The 23,108-nt window shown below is 38.9% G+C and overlaps 3 protein-coding genes across 3 annotated transcripts; 1 reads left to right on the top strand and 2 right to left on the bottom strand.

The window, feature by feature from the left end:
- The first annotated feature begins 1,383 nt into the window (after positions 1–1,383).
- Positions 1,384–2,322, top strand: LOC118667699 (olfactory receptor 13D1-like). The gene has a single exon (XM_036331482.1). The coding sequence runs from the start codon at positions 1,384–1,386 to the stop codon at positions 2,320–2,322; it is 939 nt and encodes a 312-aa protein (XP_036187375.1).
- Positions 2,323–6,854: 4,532 nt separating this feature from the next.
- Positions 6,855–7,824, bottom strand: LOC118666766 (olfactory receptor 13F1-like). Its single transcript, XM_036329094.1, has one exon. It carries the CDS (start codon positions 7,822–7,824, stop codon positions 6,865–6,867), a length of 960 nt encoding a protein of 319 aa, XP_036184987.1. The 3' UTR covers positions 6,855–6,864.
- An 8,267-nt stretch (positions 7,825–16,091) lies between these two features.
- Positions 16,092–17,259, bottom strand: LOC118666765 (olfactory receptor 13C9). The gene has a single exon (XM_036329092.1). It carries the CDS (start codon positions 17,254–17,256, stop codon positions 16,303–16,305), a length of 954 nt encoding a protein of 317 aa, XP_036184985.1. The 5' UTR covers positions 17,257–17,259; the 3' UTR covers positions 16,092–16,302.
- Between the last annotated feature and the right edge of the window lie 5,849 nt (positions 17,260–23,108).

Raw genomic sequence — 23,108 nt, 5'->3', positions numbered from 1 at the left:
CATTGTATCAATTTTCCCGCTCTAGGGATATTTTTAAAGTGACGCAAAATACCTTGAGGATGAAGAGATGTCTTCAAAATTATGTTCTTTAATTTATTTGCTATAAAGAAGGTCATGTACTAATATCTACTCTTTCATTTTTTTTCAAATTAAAGTCATTTGCTCCATGCTTTATGGTACACAACTCAGGTGCTTGAGCTAACCTCAAATTCCTGTTTTGAAAAAATATTGATCCTAATTACAAATTCAACACATGAAAGAGTAACAACTTTTATATGGGCAGAAATAAAAAAAATTGTATGTAATTTGGTTGACTGTATAGCTAAAATCTAAAGAACACAAAATTTATTGCTACACACTAACACAGAAGTCTCACATCCAACTCTCCCAACGTGTCAGTTTTTCATTGTCTACTATTCAGTTCTACAAACAATTAAAGCACCAATGGCACTCTGCAAAGGTTGTGGAGAGAGATGGTCTACAAGGCCTTCCTATTCAGGTGAGTTCTGCAGAGAATCAGCATCTGGGAACGTGTTAGTAAATGCAGATCTTAGAAGCCACATCAGGCCCACTGGTTCAGAATCTTTTACAAGGATGCTCTATGTGATTCACCTGCACTGACAGTTGGACTCACTCCACTAGACAGGTAGCTCTCTTCCTCAGTTGCACATTAGAGTCATCTGGAGTGTACTACTTAAAAATATGCCTGATTCTCACTCCTTAGACAACTTACATAATTTGGGGACAGCAATAAGCATTTAGTTAAAGGGGGGGGGAGATAAAGTAAGAAAATTAAAATTTGAATAAAAAGTATGTTTTTATGTACATTTCACTTACTATATATATATATATATATATATATATATATATATAGCCTCTATGAATTTTATTTTCCTTTGAGAATTATAGTAATGATAAAATAAGTGTAATGTATGAACATATTTGTAAATTATAAAACCCTAAACCAGCTGTATTTTCAAAATCAAATAGATATTTTTAACAGGTTAGGCATGCTCTTTCCAAAATACTAATATTTAAAATTGGGCCTGTGGGTCCACTGAATCAGAGATTACAGATGTTTATTCAAAATTCAAATAGTTCTTCCCTACCTCAGAACTTGTGCATTACAATCTCAAGAATAGAATCAGAAACCTGTGTTTTTAATAAGCTATCAATGTAATTATTTCATGTCTTCAATCCCCTGCCTTATAAGCTAGAAGAGGAACTGGAAAAGCTAAACTCACAGCTGTTACCATTATTCCAGCTAGTGCTGATACTTGTTGCCCCTCCTAAATGATCTCTCACTTCATATGTGAATACAGTACAGACTCATTAGATTAACTTGTAGTTTTCTCTGGATTACTCCAGGTATAAAAGAGTGAAATGGAAAGGACCAATTGGACAGAGCTCGAGTTCATTCTGCAGGGACTTTCTGAGTACCCGAGAGCTGAAAAACTTCTTTTTGCGACATGCTTGGTGATGTACCTGGTGATCCTTTTGGGGAATGGCACCTTGGTCATCCTAACTCTCCTGGATTCCCGCCTCCACACGCCCATGTACTTCTTCCTTGGTAATCTTTCCTTCCTAGACATTTGGTATACATCCTCCTTTATCCCCTCAATGTTGATACACTTCCTATCAAAGAAAAAAACCATCTCCTTCACTAGATGTGTGGTGCAGATGTCTGTCTCCTACAGTATGGGGTCCACAGAGTGTGTGCTCCTAGCAGTGATGGCATACGATCGGTTTGTGGCCATTTGCAAACCTCTGAGATACCCCATCATCATGAGCAAGGCACTTTGTATTCAGATGGCTGCTCTCGCCTGGGGATTGGGCTTTTTCAACTCACTGACAGAAACTATTCTTGCAATACAGTTGCCCTTTTGTGGAAAAAATGTCATTAATCATTTTGTTTGTGAAATATTGGCCTTTGTCAAGCTGGCTTGCACAGATATTTCCTTGAATGAGATTACTATAATGTTGGGTAATGTAATATTTTTGTTTACTCCACTACTGTTGATTTGTATCTCCTACATTTTCATCCTTTCTACTGTACTAAGAATCAATTCAGCAGAAGGAAGAAAAAAGGCCTTTTCCACCTGCTCAGCCCACATAACAGTGGTGACTGTGTTTTATGGGACAATCCTCTTCATGTATATGAAGCCAAAGTCCAAAGATTCTGCTTTTAACAAATTAATTGCCCTCTTCTATGGAGTAGTAACCCCCATGCTCAATCCTATCATCTACAGCCTGAGGAATACAGAGGTGCACGGAGCTCTGAGAAAATTGGTGAGTAGACACTGGTTCTGGAGGAAAGGATGAGAAGCACACATCTTTGAAGTCATGCACAAAAAAAGCTCATAGATTGGAGGCAAAGGTTTTTAATACAAATGCAACAAAAGAAAAGTTATATGTAGAGTCACAAAATTTAAGAGTTGGAAATAAATTTCAAAATAATAATCTACCTTCATCTTTTAATGCAAATGACAAAAATGTAGGGACAACTGGTCTAAGAAGTAAGATTAAACTTTTAAAAATAAGGAAAAAAATGAAATTGAGCTTTTCTAAGAAAATCCAGTACATATGTCTACTTAACAAGTAAAACACGTATTTTTCATTCCCCTTTTTGAAAGAACTATTTGAGTTCATGTTTTTCTGTCTGTAATTGGTTACTGGTTTTGAATTTATTTTCTCACTTGATTGTCACAAACAACCTCATGATATAGGCATTGCTGTATCCATCTTCCAAATGAAGTCACCAAAGCACAGAGAGGTCAAAATCAGTTTTCCAAAGTCACACTTCTAGGAAGTAAAAAAGTTGGCATTCAATCCTGAGTTCTTTGGCTGTAAAGTCCATGGTTTTCATAATACCATATCACTACTCCTGCTGCAGTAGTTACTAGATTGACAGGCATTGACATGTAAATGAGAAAGAGATTTTTTTTCTACAAGTTTTTACTTTGTTAGCAGGAATATGTAGATAATTAGAATAATATTGTGATTTTAATTGAGAACCAGGTTATCATATATCTTATTTTATTATACTAACGAGGATTCAGTGGAAAGGAGGATACACAGGATTTTTTGAATTAATATGCATTCCCATTTGAACATTGCTCTTTACTTTGTTCACAAACCTTTTTATTTGTCATGACACCCCTATTACTTCTTCAATTCAGAGGTAGTCTATGTGTTAACATTAAAAGGCATTTTTTTAATAGGGTATACTAGAGGCCTGGTGCACAAAATTCATGCACGGGGGCAGAGGTGGTCCCCTCAGCTCAGCCTGCACCCTCTCCAATCCGAGACCCCTCAGGAGATGTCCGACTGCCGGTTTGGGATCGGGCCTAAAACAGCAGTCGGACATTCCTCTCACAATCCTGGACCGCTGGCTCCTAATCGCTCACTGCCTCTGAGCACCAGCCTGATCGCCCCTAACTGCTCCCCCTGTTGGCCTGGTTGCCCCTAACTGCCCCCCACTGCTGGCCAGGTCGCTCCCAACTGCACCCTCCCCCCCGCTGGCCTGGTTGCCTCTTACTGCCCCCCCTGCCAGCCTGGTTGCACCCAACTGCCCCCCTGCTGGCCTGGTCACTCCCAACTGCCCCCCGCCCCCGCCAGCCTGGTTGCCCCTCACGGCACCCCTGCTAGCCTGGTCACCCCATGCAGCCTGCTTGTTCAGTCGTTTGGTCATCCCTCACTAACCCCCCTGCCAGCCTGGTCGCCCCATGCAGCCTGCTGTTCAGTCATTTGGTCATCCCTCACTAACCCCCCTGCCTGCTTGGTCATAGGCAGCCATCTTGTGAGGGTGTGAGGGTTAATTTGCATATTACCTCATTATTATATAGGATACCATTAACCTTGATTCCAATATCACTTTTTCACTGTATTTTTGTAGTGCTAACCCCATCTTGCTATTTAATGTATTAAAATAAAAATTATGAAATATAAAAAATCTAGTCATAAGATAGTCTTCCTGACATTTTGGAAGATTGAGTTTGCAGTTCCTGAAGAATTAATCTGAGACACCGTGGGCAGAAAAGGCGCCCATAGCTCCGGCCTCGCTTCCCTTTGTCAAACCCACCCCAGCTCCTGCAACACAAATGCCCAGCACATCAGGGTTTGTGGGATACAATCCATACAGTCATCTTGCCTACAACAACTACAGGATGGGAGGGAACCCGGGCACCAACAGCCAGGTCATGGCATCTTCTGGTATTACAATTCCAAAACCCCCAAGCCACCAGATAAGCCATTGATGCCCCACATAAGGTATAGAAGAAAGGTCTGGGACCACATAAAGGCTTCCAACTCTGACCTAAAGCTGTGGGAGATTGGCAAGATTATTGGTAGCATGCGGTGAGATCTCATTGATGAAGAAAAACAAGAATATTTAAATGAATATGAAGCAGAAAAGATAGAATACAATGATTCTAATTCCCCCACGTATCTTGCTTACACAAGTGCAAAAAGTCATGCAGAAGCTGCTTTAGGGGAAGAAAGTCGACAGAGGCAGTCTCGCATGGAGAACCTTACATGAGCATTAGGCCTGCTGAAGATCCGGATGATTATGATGATGGCTTTTCAATGAAGCATACAGCCACCGCTCGTTTCCAGAGAAACCACCGCCTCATCAGTGAAATCCTTAGTGACAGTGTGGTGCCAGTGACAGTGACACTAGCTTGGAGAGCAACCATGCAACAGTGGAGGAGCCACCACCAGATCCCATACCAGAAGATGAGAAAAAAAACAAATGTTGCCTTGTTTTATGTATTCTACATCCTTTTGTAAATGAAAAAAAAATGTTATTTTAGTTTAAGAAAAAATAATAGTCATAGGCAATAAAAGAATGAGAGATCCATGGCGATCTAGTGTGTGTGCTACTGAAGTTGATTCAAATCAGGCAGAGCAAACCACAAGAGTAATGCCTATGATCCTGTCAGAAGCTTTAAGAGGTCTTCACAAGTAAAGGCCTCATAAGCTTATAGATATTTGGTGAAGTCAGTTTCAGAAAAGTACCCACTTGGAGATAGTAAACCCAAGGCCAAATAACAAAAAAAGTTAAAAGGGATGCAAGCCTTATTTAGGAAGGCTCCTGACAGAAACAGAGGTTTGTGAGTCCCATAGATCATATTCACCCTACCCTTATGCAGGCAGTGAAATCTCTGAGGTAGAATAAGTGAATATGACTAGTTGGAATTAATAAGCTTTAAGTCATATCACTGTGTTTGCTGTTGCCCACATTTACTGCCACTCTCCTTTCTATTAGCTCCACTCTCTCACCCTTCTATTAAGGATTAGCATTGGATAATGATCGGTCAGTCCACTGACCCCAATCTATCTACCTGTCTTACAGCTGTCACCCTTTAAATAGACCAGATAAACCTTTGCTATGATTTTCTCACATGCCGTAAAGTTAATCCCAGAACATCTCCTGTCCTTTTCTTCTACACCAATGGGCAGCCCTCAGCCTGGATCTAAACCATCACAACAATCCTGCTGACTCTGGTGACAACTCCATGATAAAGAGCAAGTAAGTTTCACACATTAACCTCGCATTTAGTCATCTGGTCCAGAGGGGATCTCCAATACTATAAAAGCTGCTGGGTGTACATTTTCTAAAGTCCTCGAATATTGTGGTATATATAGTAAGATATATTCATAAATTTCGATAATTTACACCAATTTAGTGGGTTTGGGGTATTGTAAATTCTCTAATATAGATACCATGTCTTTTCTGTCTAAGCACTGATGGGTTTATTTATACCCATGGATTTAAGGACCAGGTGTCAGGAAAAAGCGCGTGCGCGCACGCACACACCCACACACATGCACAAAAGAGTGCTAGTAGTTTCACTGAAATACCCTGTAGCTCCTTGGAATTCACAAAATAATGTCAGCACTCTAAGGCCAACATACCACTAAACTCTCTATTTTTCTTCCAGACTGGCACTCCTCTACCACACTTCAAGATATATTTGTGCATACCTTTTACATTTGTACACAGACATTCACATCACACACACCTGTCCGCACGAACAAACACACCTACAGATGTAAAACACAGCCACACATATGAAATTATTTCTATTAAATTTAGCTATGCTGAAAAGCAGGTTTTATTCATTTGCTAACTGCCATAACAAAATTCCAGAGATTTGGTGGCTTAAACAACAGAAATTTATTTGCTCATAGTTCTGGAGGCTAGAAGTCCAGGTTTTATTTCTTCTGAGGTCTCTCCTTGGCTTTCAGATAGCCACCTTCTCCTATGCCCTTTCCTCTGTGTGTGAGCACCCCTAGTGTATCAATGTGTGCCTAAATTTCTTCTTCTTAGAACAACACAACTCGGGTTGTAGGAGGGCCAAAACTAACAGCCTCATTTTAACTTAATCACCTCTATAAAGAGCATATCTTCAAATGCAGATACATTCTGTGGTACTTGGAGGTTAGAGCTTCAACATGAGAGTTTGGGAGGAAAACAATTTAGCCTAAAATAGAGGTTAATCAAAAAATAGCTTTTAAAATCCACAAGAGTTATTATATTTATATGTTACATGTACATAATTTTGAATACTCAGTATGCTAACTTTTCATGCTTATTTCAAAGTTATATTTATCCTCTACAACCCAGAACAAAAACCGAAATTTTTCATCATGAGACTTATTTCAGATATGTTTATTTAAACTATATCTATATTTAAAAAATAAAAATAAATAAAATATATCTACATTATCTTAGAGTCTCGGTGATTGGTCAAGAAGGAGACTTAGGAAATCACATATCTCATTTAAAATGAGAGCCTTCCCCCATTATCCCAATGTTCTGCTGTGTATTGACCACTATATATCCCTTAACGTTTATCGATATTATTTGTTACTATGGATTAAAAGAGCACAAAGAGAGTCCCTAATTAGCAATTTTCTCACAGCCGCTTTTACCTCTTTGTTTCGTAAACTATAAATGATAGGATTCAACATGGGAGTTAATCCAGCATATACTAAAGCCATAAATTTATCTAGTTCTTGTGAATCTATAGCTGAGGGCTTCAGATACATGGAGAGAGCTGTCCCATAGAACAAAACCACCACAGTTAGGTGGGCTGCACATGTTGAAAAAGCTTTGCTTCGACCATCCACTGAGGTGATTCTTAGGATGTTGGAGAGAATAAATGCATAAGAGATACAAATGAGAAGCATCGGCACAGGAAGAAGAAGTACGCTGATTACCAGCATGATTAACTGCACTGTGGAAGTGTCTACACAAACCAGTTTCAGGACAGCCAGAATTTCACAAGTGAAATGATCGATGATGTTCTTTCCACAGAGAGACTGATGCAGCACAGACACAGTTTCCACCAGGGAGGTGAGGCAGCCTGCCACCCAGGAGCCAGCTGCAATCTGCACACAGACCCTCTTGTTCATGACGATGGGGTATCTCAAGGGGTTGCAGATGGCCACATAGCGGTCATAGGCCATCATGGACAGGAGCACGCACTCTGTGGAGCCCATGGCAAGAGAGACGTACATCTGAGTGGCACATCCTGAGAAGGAGATGGTGTTCTTCCCTGAAACAAAGTTTGCCAGCATTGGAGCAAGGGCAGAAGAAGTGTACCAGATGTCCAGAAAGGAGAGGTTGCTGAGGAAGAAGTACATGGGCGTGTGGAGGTGGGAATCCAGGATGGTGACAGAGATTAGAACAATATTACCCAACAAAGTGACCAGGTACATCAGCGAGCACAGCACAATTATGGTGATTTCAACTTTGGGGTAGTGAGTAAATCCCAGAAAAATAAAATTTGAAATGACTGTTAAGTTTGTCTTGACCATCTTATTCCTTCTTGTTCATCTGTCATAGTGAATAAAAGTATACATTGTATATACTTAACATTTTAAACTCTACCAACTTTTAAGGGGTTTTTGTTTAGGGGTACTTTAAGAGAATCATGATCCTGGCAATACCTATTTATTTATTCATTCATTTAACATGTACTGAACACACTATAAGTCACTGAATATCTAAAGCTACTTGTACTCCCAGGCAACTCACAATAAAATATAAAACACACTCAAGTAAATAAACAGTTATAATGAAATGATATAAATATGCCCCAGGGTACTAGGCAAACATGAAGAATCATAATTCTATATCGGGAGTGTTGCTCAGTGAGACAGTTTGAGAATTAGTGTATTGGACCTACTCAAGATAAGGATTAGGGGAGATTTCTGGGCAAAGAAAAATATTTTATAAAAGCTGCAATAAGAAAATATTTGGTTGCATTTCATAAAGCTGCAAATTGTGTAATATATTGGATAGATATGATACACACTACAGGATATAAATAGAAGATAGAAAAGAGTCCACTCACTGTAACACTAACTGATTTCTCTCTTCTAGAAGGCATTTTTGTGTATGCAATAATCATGAACCTATACTTTCTTAGAAAGAAAATAATTTTACCCAACAAGTAAGTATTTTATAATGCAAATCAAATTACTTACAACATATTTCACAATTCATCACATATGGCAACACGCTTAAAAACTACTTTCCTACAAGATATAGTTCAAATGAAATCAATCACAAACACACAAGCCTCACATGTTCATCATTGCCTACTTCTCCAACCTCATCTCCCAATACTCCACCTCCTTACTCTGGTCTGAGACAACAACCAGCTTACTAGCCATTTTATATTGTTATGGCTTTAATTTACAGTTTGTTCACCTAGAGCAGCCATGGGCAAATTATGGCCCACGGGCCGAATCCGGCCCGTTTGAAATGAATAAAACTAAAAAAAAAAAAGACCGTACCCTTTTATGTAATGATGTTTACTTTGAATTTATATTAGTTCACACAAACACTCCATCCATGCTTTTGTTCCGGCCCTCCGGTCCAGTTTAAGAACCCATTGTGGCCCTTGAGTCAAAAAGTTTGCCCACCCCTGACCTAGAGGTTCCTTCTTTCCCAGCTCCAATCTTGTCTTTCTCAAATATTTTATCCAATCATTAAAACTATATGCCATTGTCTAAAGTACACTTTATTCTCTATACATACTTATGTGTCACACTGAACCACAGTCATATGTGCACCACCCCTGGGCTGTGAGCTTCTCAAGAGCTTATTCCCCACAAAACTACCAAATAACTCACAGTTACCATTTTTAATGATACAATGCTACCTTGAACTTGGTAAGTTTTGAATACGTGTTAAAGTAAGTGGACACTCAGCATCCCCACCATCCTGCCTGTGGGTGGACACTCAGCACTCCCACAGGACATGTTCGCTATAGTTCTGCGTCAACATAAAAGCCTGAAGACTTCTCAACTTGTAATTTACGTTTGCAATAAATTATGTGCAACATTCAAAAAAACTAGTTGCCTTAAGAAATAAAGATGAGCTCTTATCTTTAAATATTTGATGTACATTGTGTGGGGGGGGGAGGGGGTAAAAACAATGACCACTTGCACTCGCAGAAGTAGAAATGTTTCCCAAACAATCATTTTCTGCAATGGAGCACCACCTTCAGAGTGTGAGATCTGGGCTCTCGGTCCAACCATGCTACTTATTGTTGTGCAAAATTAGGCAAATCACTTGATCCCTTTCAAACTTGGCCTCCCTCGCTCCCTTTCCTTCCTTCCTTCCTTCTTTTTTTAAAGACAGACCCACTGGCTCATTTCCCCAGTGGATCCTGTCATGATGCTTTTTTAAATTTATTTTTTATTTTATTGATTTCAGAGAGAATGGGAAAGGGAGAGAGAGATGGAAACATCAATGATGAGAGAGAATCATTGATTGGCTGCCTCCTGCATGCCCCACAGTGGGGATCAAGCCTGCAACCCAGGCCTGTGCCCTGACTGGGAATCAAACCATGACCTCCTGGTTCATAGGCCGATGCTCAACCACTGAGCAACAAAGGCGGGGTGAAACTTGGTTTTCTAATCTGTACACGAAGGAGGATCATTCCTCCCTTGTGCACATAGCAGAGATCTAGATGAACTTCCTTCAAATTCTCCCTCCACACCCCCTCCAATTCCATGGCTTCTCTAAAATTTCCGGCAATCACAAGGGTCTATGATTTCATGGCCTTGCTGCCCTCCAGAACCATAATTGCCTCTATGCTGCTTCATATGCACACTGCTGGCCCACACTGACTCAGATAAAATAACTCTGCACCTCTTCATAACCCATTAAAATTTCCACCAACAATCCATAGGTGAATATGAACACTTTACTGATTCACCAGGAAGGTGAATGTTAGACATTTCTGGTCTCTAAAGTCCGTTTTGGGCAGCACACACCCCTACTTCCACTGAGGGTTTCTCTATCAGTCTTTCCCCAGCCAGAATTCAGTCTTCTTACTCCAGCTCTGGGTCCTGTCTTCCCTCTTCTTTCACTCTCTCCACCACTCTCCTGCCCTCCCTTTCAGAAACAAAACAATGAAGTCTTCTCTCATACATATTGAGTCCCCATTCCTTCCCTTACCCTTATCTCACATGTTTGCCAGAGTCTAGATATTTTCTCTTTCTCTAAATATGACTTCTGATTATAGTGCTAAAATAATTAAATGTTTTCCTGTAAGCTCCCCTCTTTAAAATATCAAGGCCAAAGTAGGCCTGGAGAATTTATAATCCAAACCTCTCGATTTTTTTTTTGTTTTTTTATTCCTTTTTATTGAATTGTTGGTATCACATTTTAAAGTTGACAGATGCTTGGAGGAGTTTAATTAAATGTTTAAGATAAATGAGAAAAATTAGGGCATAATAATGCTAAAAATTCTATGCTACAGGATGGGGCAAAAGTAGGCTTACAGTTGTGCATATGGAAAATAATACATTAGAACGCCAATCCAGAAGACTAGATTTACCTAAGTGACAGATGGATAAAATGTAGGAATGAATTTTAGTAATTTTATCATAAGTGGAAAAAGTAAATCTCAAATATATACGCATGATGTACTTTATATTAAAAAAAGAAAAGAATACAATAATTAATAAAAATGTAAGAATAAACTTTGTTTTGTGCACTCACAACTGTAAACCTACTTTTGTTCCACCCTGTATATTCATGACTCATTTCTTCAATTCAATATTTTCCTACTAGTTAGTACTTCTTTTTAAAGTAAGTGTCTTTCTTCTGGTTTCCTGGCCTGAGACTCATTAACAAATTCTGTAAATCCAAGAATACAAAAAATAGATGGATAATGTCAGTGCCCATTTACCTCAGCATTTGTGATGAGCATCTTCCTTTGGTCAATGTATGCTTCAACATTTAGACTTAGTTATCTTCAGCACAGTCTCTTATGAATCTGGTGCAGGGCTCCAAAGAGCAAAAGATTCTGAATGTTTTAAACTGCAATAATACTTTACAAAAACTATATTCAAGTCAGTCATGCAGAGGTATTTTTATTCAAAATATTGCAGTGAGAAGCAATATGGATATTCATAGTTTGCAAAAATTCAACCCAAATCTTGCCTGCTTCACAGTCTCAACATATATAGTTCCTATTAATTAAAAATTTAAAAATAACTTCCTAAGAGAAGTCATGACATGAAGATTTGTTTTGCCAAAATCACCACCTATGATCTGCTCCAAAAAAATTTCAAAGAGTTACCCATAGAACTAATACTACTATTATCTCTTGTTGCTCTTAGGGACCTTCCAACTCCCTTAATTAATATTGTGATTTAGAAACATAAAGTTAAGAAACTTTCCAGTTCCCAAGGGTGTGATTCTCCAAGTTCAGAACCAAAATAAATTGGGCAACTTTAATAAGTTATTTTAAGTCATTTGGCCCAGTAAAAGACCTGTTTCTTGAGCAGCATTTGAGTAAGCAGAACTGGAAGAGACTATTTGCCTATTCCGTTCATTCTATAGATTGCCCTTGAATTATACAGAAAACATTGCAATTAATAGAACTGTAAAAACGCCTTCCCATATGGCCTCTGAGCTTGTAAGGTGACTCATTTATTTTCAGAAATCTCTCCAAATATCTCAGTTACCTGAGTGTTAGAAGATATGACATCCTTAGTGAGCTTTTAAATGGATGAAAAGTGAAGACAGAGCATTGATCAATCAGATAAGCTATTACTATCAAATGCTCCTTGAATAAACTAAGTTCCTAGTGCAATGTTTGTGATTCTTTATAGATTATATAATAACTAGAGGTCCGATGCACGAAGATTCGTGCAAGAATAGGCCTTCCTTCCCCTGGCTGCCGGCATCGCCTTCGCTTGGGCCCGGAGCTGCCTTTCTGCCTTCGCTCTGGCCCAGAGCCGCCTTTCCACCTTTGCTCCGGCCCGGAGCCACCTTCTGCCTTCACACACTGCCCAGAGGCCCGGAGCGGCTAGGGCGGGGCGGAACACCTGTGCCCCAGACCAGCCACCACCATCTTTGTCATGTCAATTTGCATATATCCTCCTTATTGGCAGTGGGCCCTGCCATCTTTGTCACAAAGTGATGGTAAATTTGCATATTCTGTCTTTATTAGATAGGACTAAAGGCCCAGTGCACAAAATTCATGCATGGGGTGGGGAACCCTCAGCCCAGCCTGCACCCTTTCCAATCCAGGACCCCTTGGGGGATGTCCGACTGCTAAACCGGCAGTTGGATATCCCTCTCACAATCCTGGACCACTGGCTCCTAATCACTCACATGCCTGCCGACCTGGTCACTCCTAAATGCCCCCCCCCCCCGCCCACCTGATTGCCCCTCACTGCCTCTGCATGCCAGCCTGGTCGCCCCCAACTGCTCCCCCCGGCTGGTCTAGTCGTCCCTCACTGCCCAACCCCGCCGCCAGCCTAATCACTCCCATCTGCCCCCCCTGCGGGCATGGTCACCCACAACTGCACCTCTCCCTCTGCCTGGTTGCCCCTAACTCCCCACCCTGCTGGCCTGGTTGCCTCTTACTGCCCCCCCTGCCAGCCTGGTTGCCCCTAACTGCCCCTCTTCCGGCCTGGTCTCCCCTCACGACCCCCCTGCCAGCCTGGTCGCCCCACATAGCCTGCTGTTTAGTCGTTTGGTCATCCCTCACTAACCCCCCTGCCAGCCTGGTCACCCCATGCAGCCTGCTTGTTCAGTCATTTGGTCTTCCCTCACTAACCCCCCTGCCAGCCTGGTCGCCCCATGCAGCCTGCTTGTTCAGTCATTTGGTCATCCCTCACTAACCCCCCTGCCAGGCTGGTCGCCCTATGCAGCCTGCTTGTTCAGTCATTTGGTCTTCCCTCACTAACCCCCCTGCCAGCTTGGTTGTAGTCAGCCATCTTGTGAGGGTGTGAGGGTTAATTTGTATATTACCTCTTTATTATATAGGATACCTGATGGTACAATTCATTAGAATGAGTATTGGACTTAAAGTAAAAGAGTTATGGATTGAGCCCTGGCCTGTGTGGCTCAGTTTGTTGAAGCATCATCCCGTGCATGGAAGGTCTCAAGTTTGATTCCCGGTCAGGGCACAGACCTAGGTTTCAGTTTCAATCCCCAGTTCGTGTGCACACAGCAGGCAACCAACCAAAATATCTCTAATATCAATGTCTCTCTACCTCTGTCTCTCTCTCTCATCCTCCCTCTCTAAAATCAATAAATGTTTTTAAAGTTATGGGTTAAACTTTAGCTCAACTACAATTAGCTAAGTGATCTTATACAGTTGTGATACATTAATTGCATTAATGACCCTGGTTATTTGCTTCTTCCTAGGTCTACCTAGTCTGATTTTGGCCCTAGGCACAGGACCTGGTTTGATTATACAATGCAAGTAGAAACTTGTAAAGCACTTGCACAATTAAGTTAGCCCTCTCCCTTCCATCTTTGCTACTGTCATGAGAATATGTCCAAGTTAGCCAGCTGGAGGAATTGGGTCACCCTAGGTGAGCCAGCTGTCAGTCAATCTTCAACAAATTAGGGAGTCCCAAAACAAGCCAACACATAGCTGATTTGAGATACAAAGATAATTAGCAAAGATCACCTGGCTCCAACCCAGGTAAACTATTAACTCATAGAATTTAATAAATGTTTATTTTGGTATGCCACTAAAATTGTATGATTATTATGTTGCACTAGAGGCCCAGTGCACAAAATTTGTGCACTCGGGCAGAAGGGGAAGTGGGGGGGGGCGTCCCTCAGCCTGGCCTGCGCCCTCTCGCAGTCCAGGATCTGGGACAGCTTAGGCCAGGGAGAGGTTCCCACCACCACCGCTGCACTTGCCAGACATAAGCCCAGCTTCTGGCTAAGCTGCACTCTCTCTGTGGCAGTGCACTGACCACCAGGAGGCAGCTCCTGCGTTGAGCATCTTCCCCTGATGTTCAGTATGCTCACAGCAACCAGTCGTTCTGCTATTTGTTCTATTTGCATATCAGTCTTTTATTATATAGGATCATTGTATAAATGTAACACTGACATAACAATAGATACTTACATTACCTATCCAACATTAACTCACTTGGGTTTTTACCCTTCTTAAAAGAATCACAATTTTATTCATTTTTCTATCCTATTTTCTATCCATAGAATGTCCTAATTAGTTCAAGTCCCCTACCTTACTTTCTAAAAGCCTTACATTTTTACCTTTGATAAAGACATATACAATCCATCTGGAATTAATTTTGTTGTGTGGTATGAGACAAAAGTCAAGATTTATTTTTTTACTATATGAATACTATTTGCCTCAACATCATGTATTGAAAAGAGCCCTTCACCACTGCACTACAGTGTTACTTTTCACATAAATTAATTGACCATTTTTCTATAGTTCCGTTTTGGGCCTCTTGTTCTGTTCTGATGATCTATTTTTTATTGACTTTATTAGGGTGACATTAGTTAATAAAATTATATAGGTTTCAGGTATACAATTCTACATCATCTATATATTGTATTGTGTGGTTACTGCCCCAAGTCAAGTCCCCTTCAATCACCATTTATTCCTTTACTCTCTTCTATTTCCCCCCAATACCCCTTCCCTCAGGCAAGCACCATACTATTATCTGTGTCCATGAGTCTTTTTTTTTCTTTGCTTAACCCTTACACCCTTCTCACCCAGGCCCCAGCTCCCTCCCCTCTGTATCCATGAGTCTGTCTCCACTTTGTTAGTTTATATTGCTCATTAAATCCTACATATAAGTGAAATCATATGGCACTTGTCTTTCTCTGACTAGCTTATTTCACTTAGCATAATACTTTCCAGGCCCACCCATGCTTTTGCAAAAGGTAAGATTTCCTTCTTTTTTTATGGCTGAATCATATTCCATTATGCTTGGATACATGAAACAGATTGACAAATATTAGAAGGGGAGGGAGGTGGGGGAGAGGACTGGATAAAAGAAGGTGAAGAGATTAGCCAAAGAACATATATGCATAGAAATGGACACAGACAAAGTATGGTAAAGGCTTGGGGGCGGGGGCTGGGTACAGGTGGGCAAAAGGGGGAAATGGGGGACATCTGTAATCATGTTAACAATAAAAAAATCAAATATAAAAACCATCTTAAAGGTAAATCTAATAACAAGGTAGATTAATAACAAATTCCTCTTGGATCAGCAACATACTTCATGGATAAAGAGCCACGGAGACAGAGGAAAAATTGGAGCTCTATATTACCAGTGAATATTTGACTCAGACATTGTTTACATTTAATTTTCAAACAGCTTTAAAAATCAGTTATTTGGTTCCAAGTCCAAAGCAGTTAGATCCCATGTATCAGAAGGTCTTTGGAAAGAAGCTTACCACAGACATATTGAAAGCAGAAAAGCATAATAATTTAATGCTTCCTAGTTAAAGATGAACAAAAAGTTATAAAAATAGCAGTATTTTAGAACCAAAACATGGTTACAGCTACCTAGACAGAAGACAATCACCATTACATATTTGAATAGACTCCAAATAAAGTATTTCAGTAACTACAATATGAAAATTTCTAATTTTAGCTGAGTTTTAAAAATCTGAAATCAGGTTTCATTCTTTGTTGTAAAGAAAATAAGGAAGTGTGAAATTGACTTTGGAAATTGTATCAAAAATATTTTTTAAGGTTTTAACACTTAATATAACATTTTTTGCCTAGAAATTTCTCTTCCTATTACACTATCCCTCTATTTGCCCTCACAATCAAGTTCATCATTAACAACAACAAAATACAATCACTGACTCCACTGCCAAAACACTGAGGTTTACTTGCTTTCATTGTGCACCACACCAAGAAAGACTATTTTAAAGCTTGAAAGCATTGAGAGAGAAATTTGACACAGCAGTAAGAACCTATCTTTTTGACTCTTTGATTTTCTCATTGTGATTATAAAAATTACCTGTCCATTCCCCATTTACTTGTTAAAAACTTTTCTTCTAAGTAGATGTTTTACTGCCTCCTTCACATCCTTGTTTCTGAGACTATAGATTAAAGGATTCATCATGGGAGTCATCACTCCATAAAACATGGATATAAGTTTGTCAGTAGCATCCAAATCATCTGAATTGAGTGTCTCTTTAGACTTGGGCTTCATGTACATGAAGAGAATGGTTCCATAGAATATTATCACCACGGTCAGGTGGGCTGAGCAAGTAGAGAAGGCTTTGCTTCTACCGTCAGAAGTGCGGATCTTGAGGATGCTGGAGATGATTAATGAGTAAGAGGTGACAATCAAGAGCAGGGGCATCAATGTGAACAATGTCGTGGCCACAAGCATGATGAACTCATGGTCTGAGATGTCAGCACAGGCCATCTTCATGACAGCCAGAATTTCACAGGAGAAATGATTGATGACATTCCTACAAAACGTCAATTGTACCACAAGTGTAGTTTGTACTGCAGAGTTGATAACCCCTGCAAACCAGGACCCAGCTGCCATGGGCACATAGGATTTCTTACTCATGACAACAGGATATCTCAGAGGGTGGCAGATAGCCACATAGCGGTCAAAAGCCATCATGCCCAAGAGCACACACTCGGTTGTCCCCATGGCCAACCCAAGGAACATCTGCACCACACAGCCAGAAAAGGAGATGGTCTTTCTTTCTGAGAGGAAGCTCACCAGTGTGGGAGGAATGGAGGTGGTAGTGTAGCAGATGTCCAAGAAGGAGAGGTTCCCCAGGAAGAAGTACATAGGGGTGTGAAGGTGGGAGTCCACAATGCTAATTAAAATAAGGGTGCCATTTCCCAGAAGGATGACCACATACATTATTAAGATTAGCACAAAAAAGAGCTGCTCGAGCCTTGGGTAACCAGAAAGCCCCTTTAAAAAGAATTCCACCAGAATGGTTTGGTTTTCCCATTCCATTTCACTTTTTCTCTTTTACCTGTAAAAATTCAAATAATTTTTTAAAAAATAATTATTTATTTACTATGGTAACTCCAAGTTCACCAATGCATAAATATAAAAGTCTTCCATGAACCCAATAAGAAGGAAAAAAGAAAACAGGTAAGGGGAAGAAGAGAAAAAAAGGAAAGGGAGTAAATAAATTTAGAAAGAGAAGTATGAGGGAGAAGCTATTGTATCAATTACTCTTTCTGTTCCAGCAACTTCATACATTTCCTCATTTAAACGCCACAATAATTATCATTTTAAAGATAAGAAATGTATCTAAGCTAAAGCAAGAGAGTTTATTTTAGCCTGCAGTTATATATTTAAAATTAACATGTAGCAAAGGCCAGACTCAAGCTCAAGCTTGCTTGTTTTCCATAATTTATCTGGTATTTTAATGAGCTATAAAATCAATATGGAATCCATTATATCAGAGATTGGGTTAACTTGGAAAGGCAATATAGGTCCTGGGTGAGGGAAACTCAATAGTAACCCACTACATAATAAAACACCAAAATAAGTGTATCAATCTAATGGGAGAATGGTTAGCAATAAACCAAGCAGTGTTTATTGATTGCCTGATCACCCAAAAAACAGGTGCAATTTATGTAAAGCCCAATAATACGAAGTCTTTTTGTTACAACGTATATATACTTTTTTGGTGAGATATAATTTTTAAATTTGTATTTTCTAAATAATTATACAATAAAATTGATTTTGTCTATTTCAGTATTCAGTTCCATGAATTTTAAAACATATATAGATTCATGTAATTATCACCATAATCAGGACATGAAACTTTCCAATCACCATAAAATCTCCATTGTGCTCTCCCTTTATAGCCACCCTTCCATCCACTCATAAATCCTGGAAAGACTAATATTTTTCTATCCCTACAGTTTTACCTTTTCCAGAATGTCATATAAATGGAAATATATGAGCCACAGGTGTCTGGCTTCTCTCACTTAGCACAAAGCCTTTGAGATTCATCCAAGTTGCTATTGCTGAATGGTATTCCACTGTATGCATGTACTATAGTTTGTTTATCTATTTACCTGTTGAAAGACATTTGAGTTGTTTCCAATTTGGGGCAATTATGAGTAGAGCTGCTATAAATATTCATGCCCAGATTTTTGTGTGATCAATTTTCATTTTTCTTGGGTAAATATCCATGAGCAACATACTGAATGATATGAGATATGCATACCTAAATTTACTAGAAACTGCCAAACAGTTTTCCATAGTGGCTATCTCATTTTTGCACTCCAATAAGAAGTGTATGAGATTTCAAGTTGTTTTCCATCCTCATCAACACTTGGTATTGTCAGTATATATATTTCTTACACATCCTAGTAGGTATGCAGCAATATTGCATCATAATTTTAGTTTGCATTTCCCTAATGACTAACATTTGGGGAATTTTTCCCCATCTTTATTTTCTCTATAGTAAAGTGTCCTTCATGTATTTTGATCATTTTTAATTGGGTTGTTTGTTTTCTTATTGTTGAGTTTTGAGAGTTCTTTACATATTCTGGCTACGAATCATTAATCAGATATATGACACATATTTTGTCTACAAGTCTGTGATTTGTCTTCTCATTCTCCTAATGCAAACACATTTAGTTGCCATTTTGACTAGTTGCTTCTTAAATCCAACTGAAAGAAACACTATGATCAAAGGGACATCTTCTAAAAGTTCATTGACACCTCTTATCTTGGGTGAATCCTCTGGAAATAACTACTGCCATCATTCAGGGGTCAGGAAAGGTAGGTTTTGCATTCAAAAAGCTTGACTCAAAGTCTCAGACCACTCCTTTTAATTTTCCCTCAGAAACAGAGCTTGCCCCGCCCCAACACACATACTAATTTATAGCAATATCCTTATTCATGGACACAAAATCCATTGAAGGTGTTCTAATTCATTCACAAAGCAAATAGGCACTTAACATGTAGACCATTTCTCCTTATTCATCAAATTGACAGAAAATTTTAGGTCTGAATTGAATCCTTTGGGAGTATTTCAACTAGCTTCTAATTACCTATATTACCTTTTGTCATTATTAGGGCACTTCAACTTTTATTCTACTTTGTCCTTATTTCAATCAATTCTACCTTTTATACTTTGAGATTCTTTCACACCTTAAAAATACGTGCTTCTTTTACTCTGAGTCCCAGATCACCTTCGTAATGCTAGCCACCCAAATCCCAATTCCCTGTTAAATGATGACTAAAAAGCAATTTCACTGTCTCACAAAGCAGGCTCACTTTGTCTATTAAAAAGAACATGTATGTTTTATTGAATTTGAGATTGAGATTTTTACTGACATACAGATGTGCTTTAGAGCAAGTCTTTCTACACAAAGTTTCTATAAACAATAGAAAACTTCTAGCATGAAGTCACAGGATGTTAAAAATATTAAAATTCAATAAACACAATTACCCCTTCCACATCCCCAACCACAGAGAGGAGTAGGCAGCTATCAAGCTTGGAGGGAAACTTCCTGTGAGATGGCTTTCCCAATTATGAGACAGAAGCTTAAGCACCACATGGCCTAACAAGAGGGTGTGGTGCAAGTCTGTGTTGCAGAATCAGCCACAGGGCACTCCACCTCCTATTTCCCCAGTTCTGCTTCTTCCCAACCCTATCTTGACTGGGGGCCTGCACAAGCTGTCAATTCAGTCCATACTGCTTCCCTCAGTCTTCACTGAAAGCCTTTGTTCAGTGGATTGGATCAATGATAGGCCTCTGGCTCTGTGCAGAGCACATGGACACATACTCTACATGGTTTCTATATGGATTAAATCTGTCTATGGCCAGCAATGACCTCAGAGCTAGGGTCACTCATCCATGGTCCCTCTGCTTACAAGGCCAGTAACTAGCTATGTGACCTTGGGCAATTAACTTCTGTGTCTCAATATCCTTACCTATAAAAGGACCTTAATAGCATCATTGTGGTGATCTGGGGAGAGTTAATAAAACAATGCAAATAAAGCACCTACCCTATGGCAGGCACTATTTTGGTTTCCTTCATCTTCCCTTTACTTACTCTTTTTTTGAGTCCTTTTACACTTCTGTCCCCAGTTTCATGCTCTTACAAGAATACATTTAAATTTTTATAATCAGACCTGTTAGGTAGCTCTCTTCTTACTCAACCAACCTACTAATATTCATGACATCTATGATATGACATGGATGCACATTATACCAAACTCTATTCACTTTGCAATGAAGGGCATTATACAACTATAGCAAAGGCCAATGCCATTTAAAATAAGGAACTCAAGGGGTTGACATTGTTTTGAAGAAAGGTTATTTCAATTCATTCATCTAAAAGTTAAATGAAAGTGTGTGTGTGTGTGTGTGTGTGTGTGTGTGTGTGTGTGTGTGAAATATTATGTCTAAAGTCACCATGGGAATACATTACCAACAACAAGAAAGAAGAATTACAAGTTCTCAAAACCATTCCCAAAATACTCATGCAAACATAACTATGAAAGTCAAAATTATTTCCTGTTAGCTAAGAACTCATTGTTCTTCTTCCTTTTCTTTTTGCACAGATCAAAAGATGTATTCAAGAGCAAGTAATGAAGTTTTCCAAATAGCATCCTCAGTGCAGAAGCCCCAGGACAGGGACTGTCTGCTCATGATTAGCACTGGACATACATTTGCTAACTGAACCAAAGGGAACAGAATTAGTGTTACGAGGTATATTGTTACAGAATCAAAAGTTTGGTGACACCAGCCTTTACATTCTGAATCAAGGGTACAAGTCCACTGCCTATTTTACAGCAACCTTATTGCACCAGTTAGAAATGACAACATTAGACATGAAGGCACTTGTACTGACGTTAAGGAACCAGTAAAGTATATTTGGACTAAATGAATCTCTATTTCCTGTAAGATAAGTTTTCGACCTAAATACCCATCTTTTTGGTTATTTAAATTACTTTGTATTTCAAATTACTTTTTGGTCATATTTTTTCATTTTTTTCTTTATTTTCTTACTATATCCAAGAAAATCCTCTTAGAATGATTTTAGTCCTATTCTCTTTAGACTCTCTATGCTAAAAGAAATATCCTATCCCAAAACACATAGCCTATTTCAACTCAGTTCATTGGACTAACATCCCCTTGGATTTGTTAGTAGCATGTTTTCAGCAATTACCTCTAAACGGGAGGTCAACTCACCTCTTAGGATGCAACACACAGCCGATAGTTTTGCCTTGATCTTCTATTTGCAGCCTTTTGTACAAAATGTTCTATGAGGGTGATGAACTTCTGAAGGTGTTACCACTGAGGAGCCAGAGTGTCACAGGACTTGTTGTCTGGAAAACATTGATGGCAAAGTTACTATTTCAAAATTGTTTTAAAACCTATACGGTACAGCCAATATTGATTACAAAGGAAATGTATTTTGGTTCTGCTAGTTCAAAGTAAGAGGAAAATGAGTCTTTGAGAATCTGGAAGATTCATTTGCCCTTCCAGCCCAGGTTGAAATATTGCCCCATTCTAAAGACCCAAGAAATTCTCCAAAGAATCTTCTCCAGGCTCAGGAAGGTCATTTAAATATTTCTTGCTCTCAGGGACTTATGCAATTTTCTAAGCCATAACTTCAAATTGCTTCAGAGGAAAGAGGTTCAAAACTTTTGAAAACTTCAAGAATAATCCCTGAAGACTTAATTATATTAGATCCATTACTGTATTTCAAATAACCAATTGGAAGTCTTGAAGATGTGTCTTACCCCATTCTCAGTCTATAATCAGATATTTGCTGGAATCCTCACTCCAAACATATTCTAATGGCTTTATCCAGACTTTTGTTCATACTACCATGCCTTATTGATAATATAGTAGAAAGACCTAATTTAGGCACATTAACTCTTGGTTATAAATAATAAGAATGAGAATAAAAACTTATAAGGTTCTAGGCATTGTTATAAGCATTTTTATATATTGATATTTAATTTGAATTTGTTAAATTAGTAAGAAAAGAAAAATTTTATTTTACAAAATAATCTAAAAATGATTGCATTTGATTCAAACTCAGAATTTGCATGTGTTTATGTGAATATGAGTAGCATGTTGAAATTCACAATAAATTCAGAAATTTTGGAACCATATAATGAAAATGTAGAAGACATCGAGCTATTCAGTTTTCTTATTGTAACTTTACAACCTAACTTGTAACTTAGTCCCACTCCACACTGTAGGAATCCCCAAAGAATTCACCTAAACAGATATACCTATCACCCAAATTAATTGGCATAAAATCACCATCTATCTAATTTAAACAATTAAAAGGAGCTCTCAGTTATATTCTATATCTACAACAAGCAGTGCTCTCCTTTTCTTGAACTGCTTCACCCAAATAATGAATGCAAATGCAATTTGTTTTCCACAAAACCACTAATCCAGGAAAAATAGAGTTTGACTAAAGGTCTAAAAATAATGGGGAAGGAGGGGAAGGATCATAGCACTGGACAAGAAACAAGTTAAAACTGGTATTCAACATCACTGTTTCTGAAATTCAGTGACCTGATCACAAGGCACTGCTTCCTGGACATCTTTCTAAGGTTTCTTCTCAAGAACTAAGTTCTTTTTCCATTCCATCCTTCTCCCCAAGTCACAGGGGATCCTCAAAATCCTATATCCAACATTACTTAAGAGAAACACCCAAATAAATCACATCAGAATGATGTTTCAAGGAATGAAATTTTTTTTAGTTTTCTTGGCAGAGAATAAATTTAATTAATACTTTATTCAACCTATTTTATTAATGCTAGGAAATAGTGATAATTTTATAAAGCCAATAAGGCCCCTCACCAAT

The sequence above is a fragment of the Myotis myotis genome, unplaced genomic scaffold (assembly GCF_014108235.1).
Source record: "Myotis myotis isolate mMyoMyo1 unplaced genomic scaffold, mMyoMyo1.p scaffold_m19_p_12, whole genome shotgun sequence".
NCBI lineage: Eukaryota > Metazoa > Chordata > Mammalia > Chiroptera > Vespertilionidae > Myotis > Myotis myotis.
This window is presented reverse-complemented; position numbering and strand designations above follow the sequence as displayed.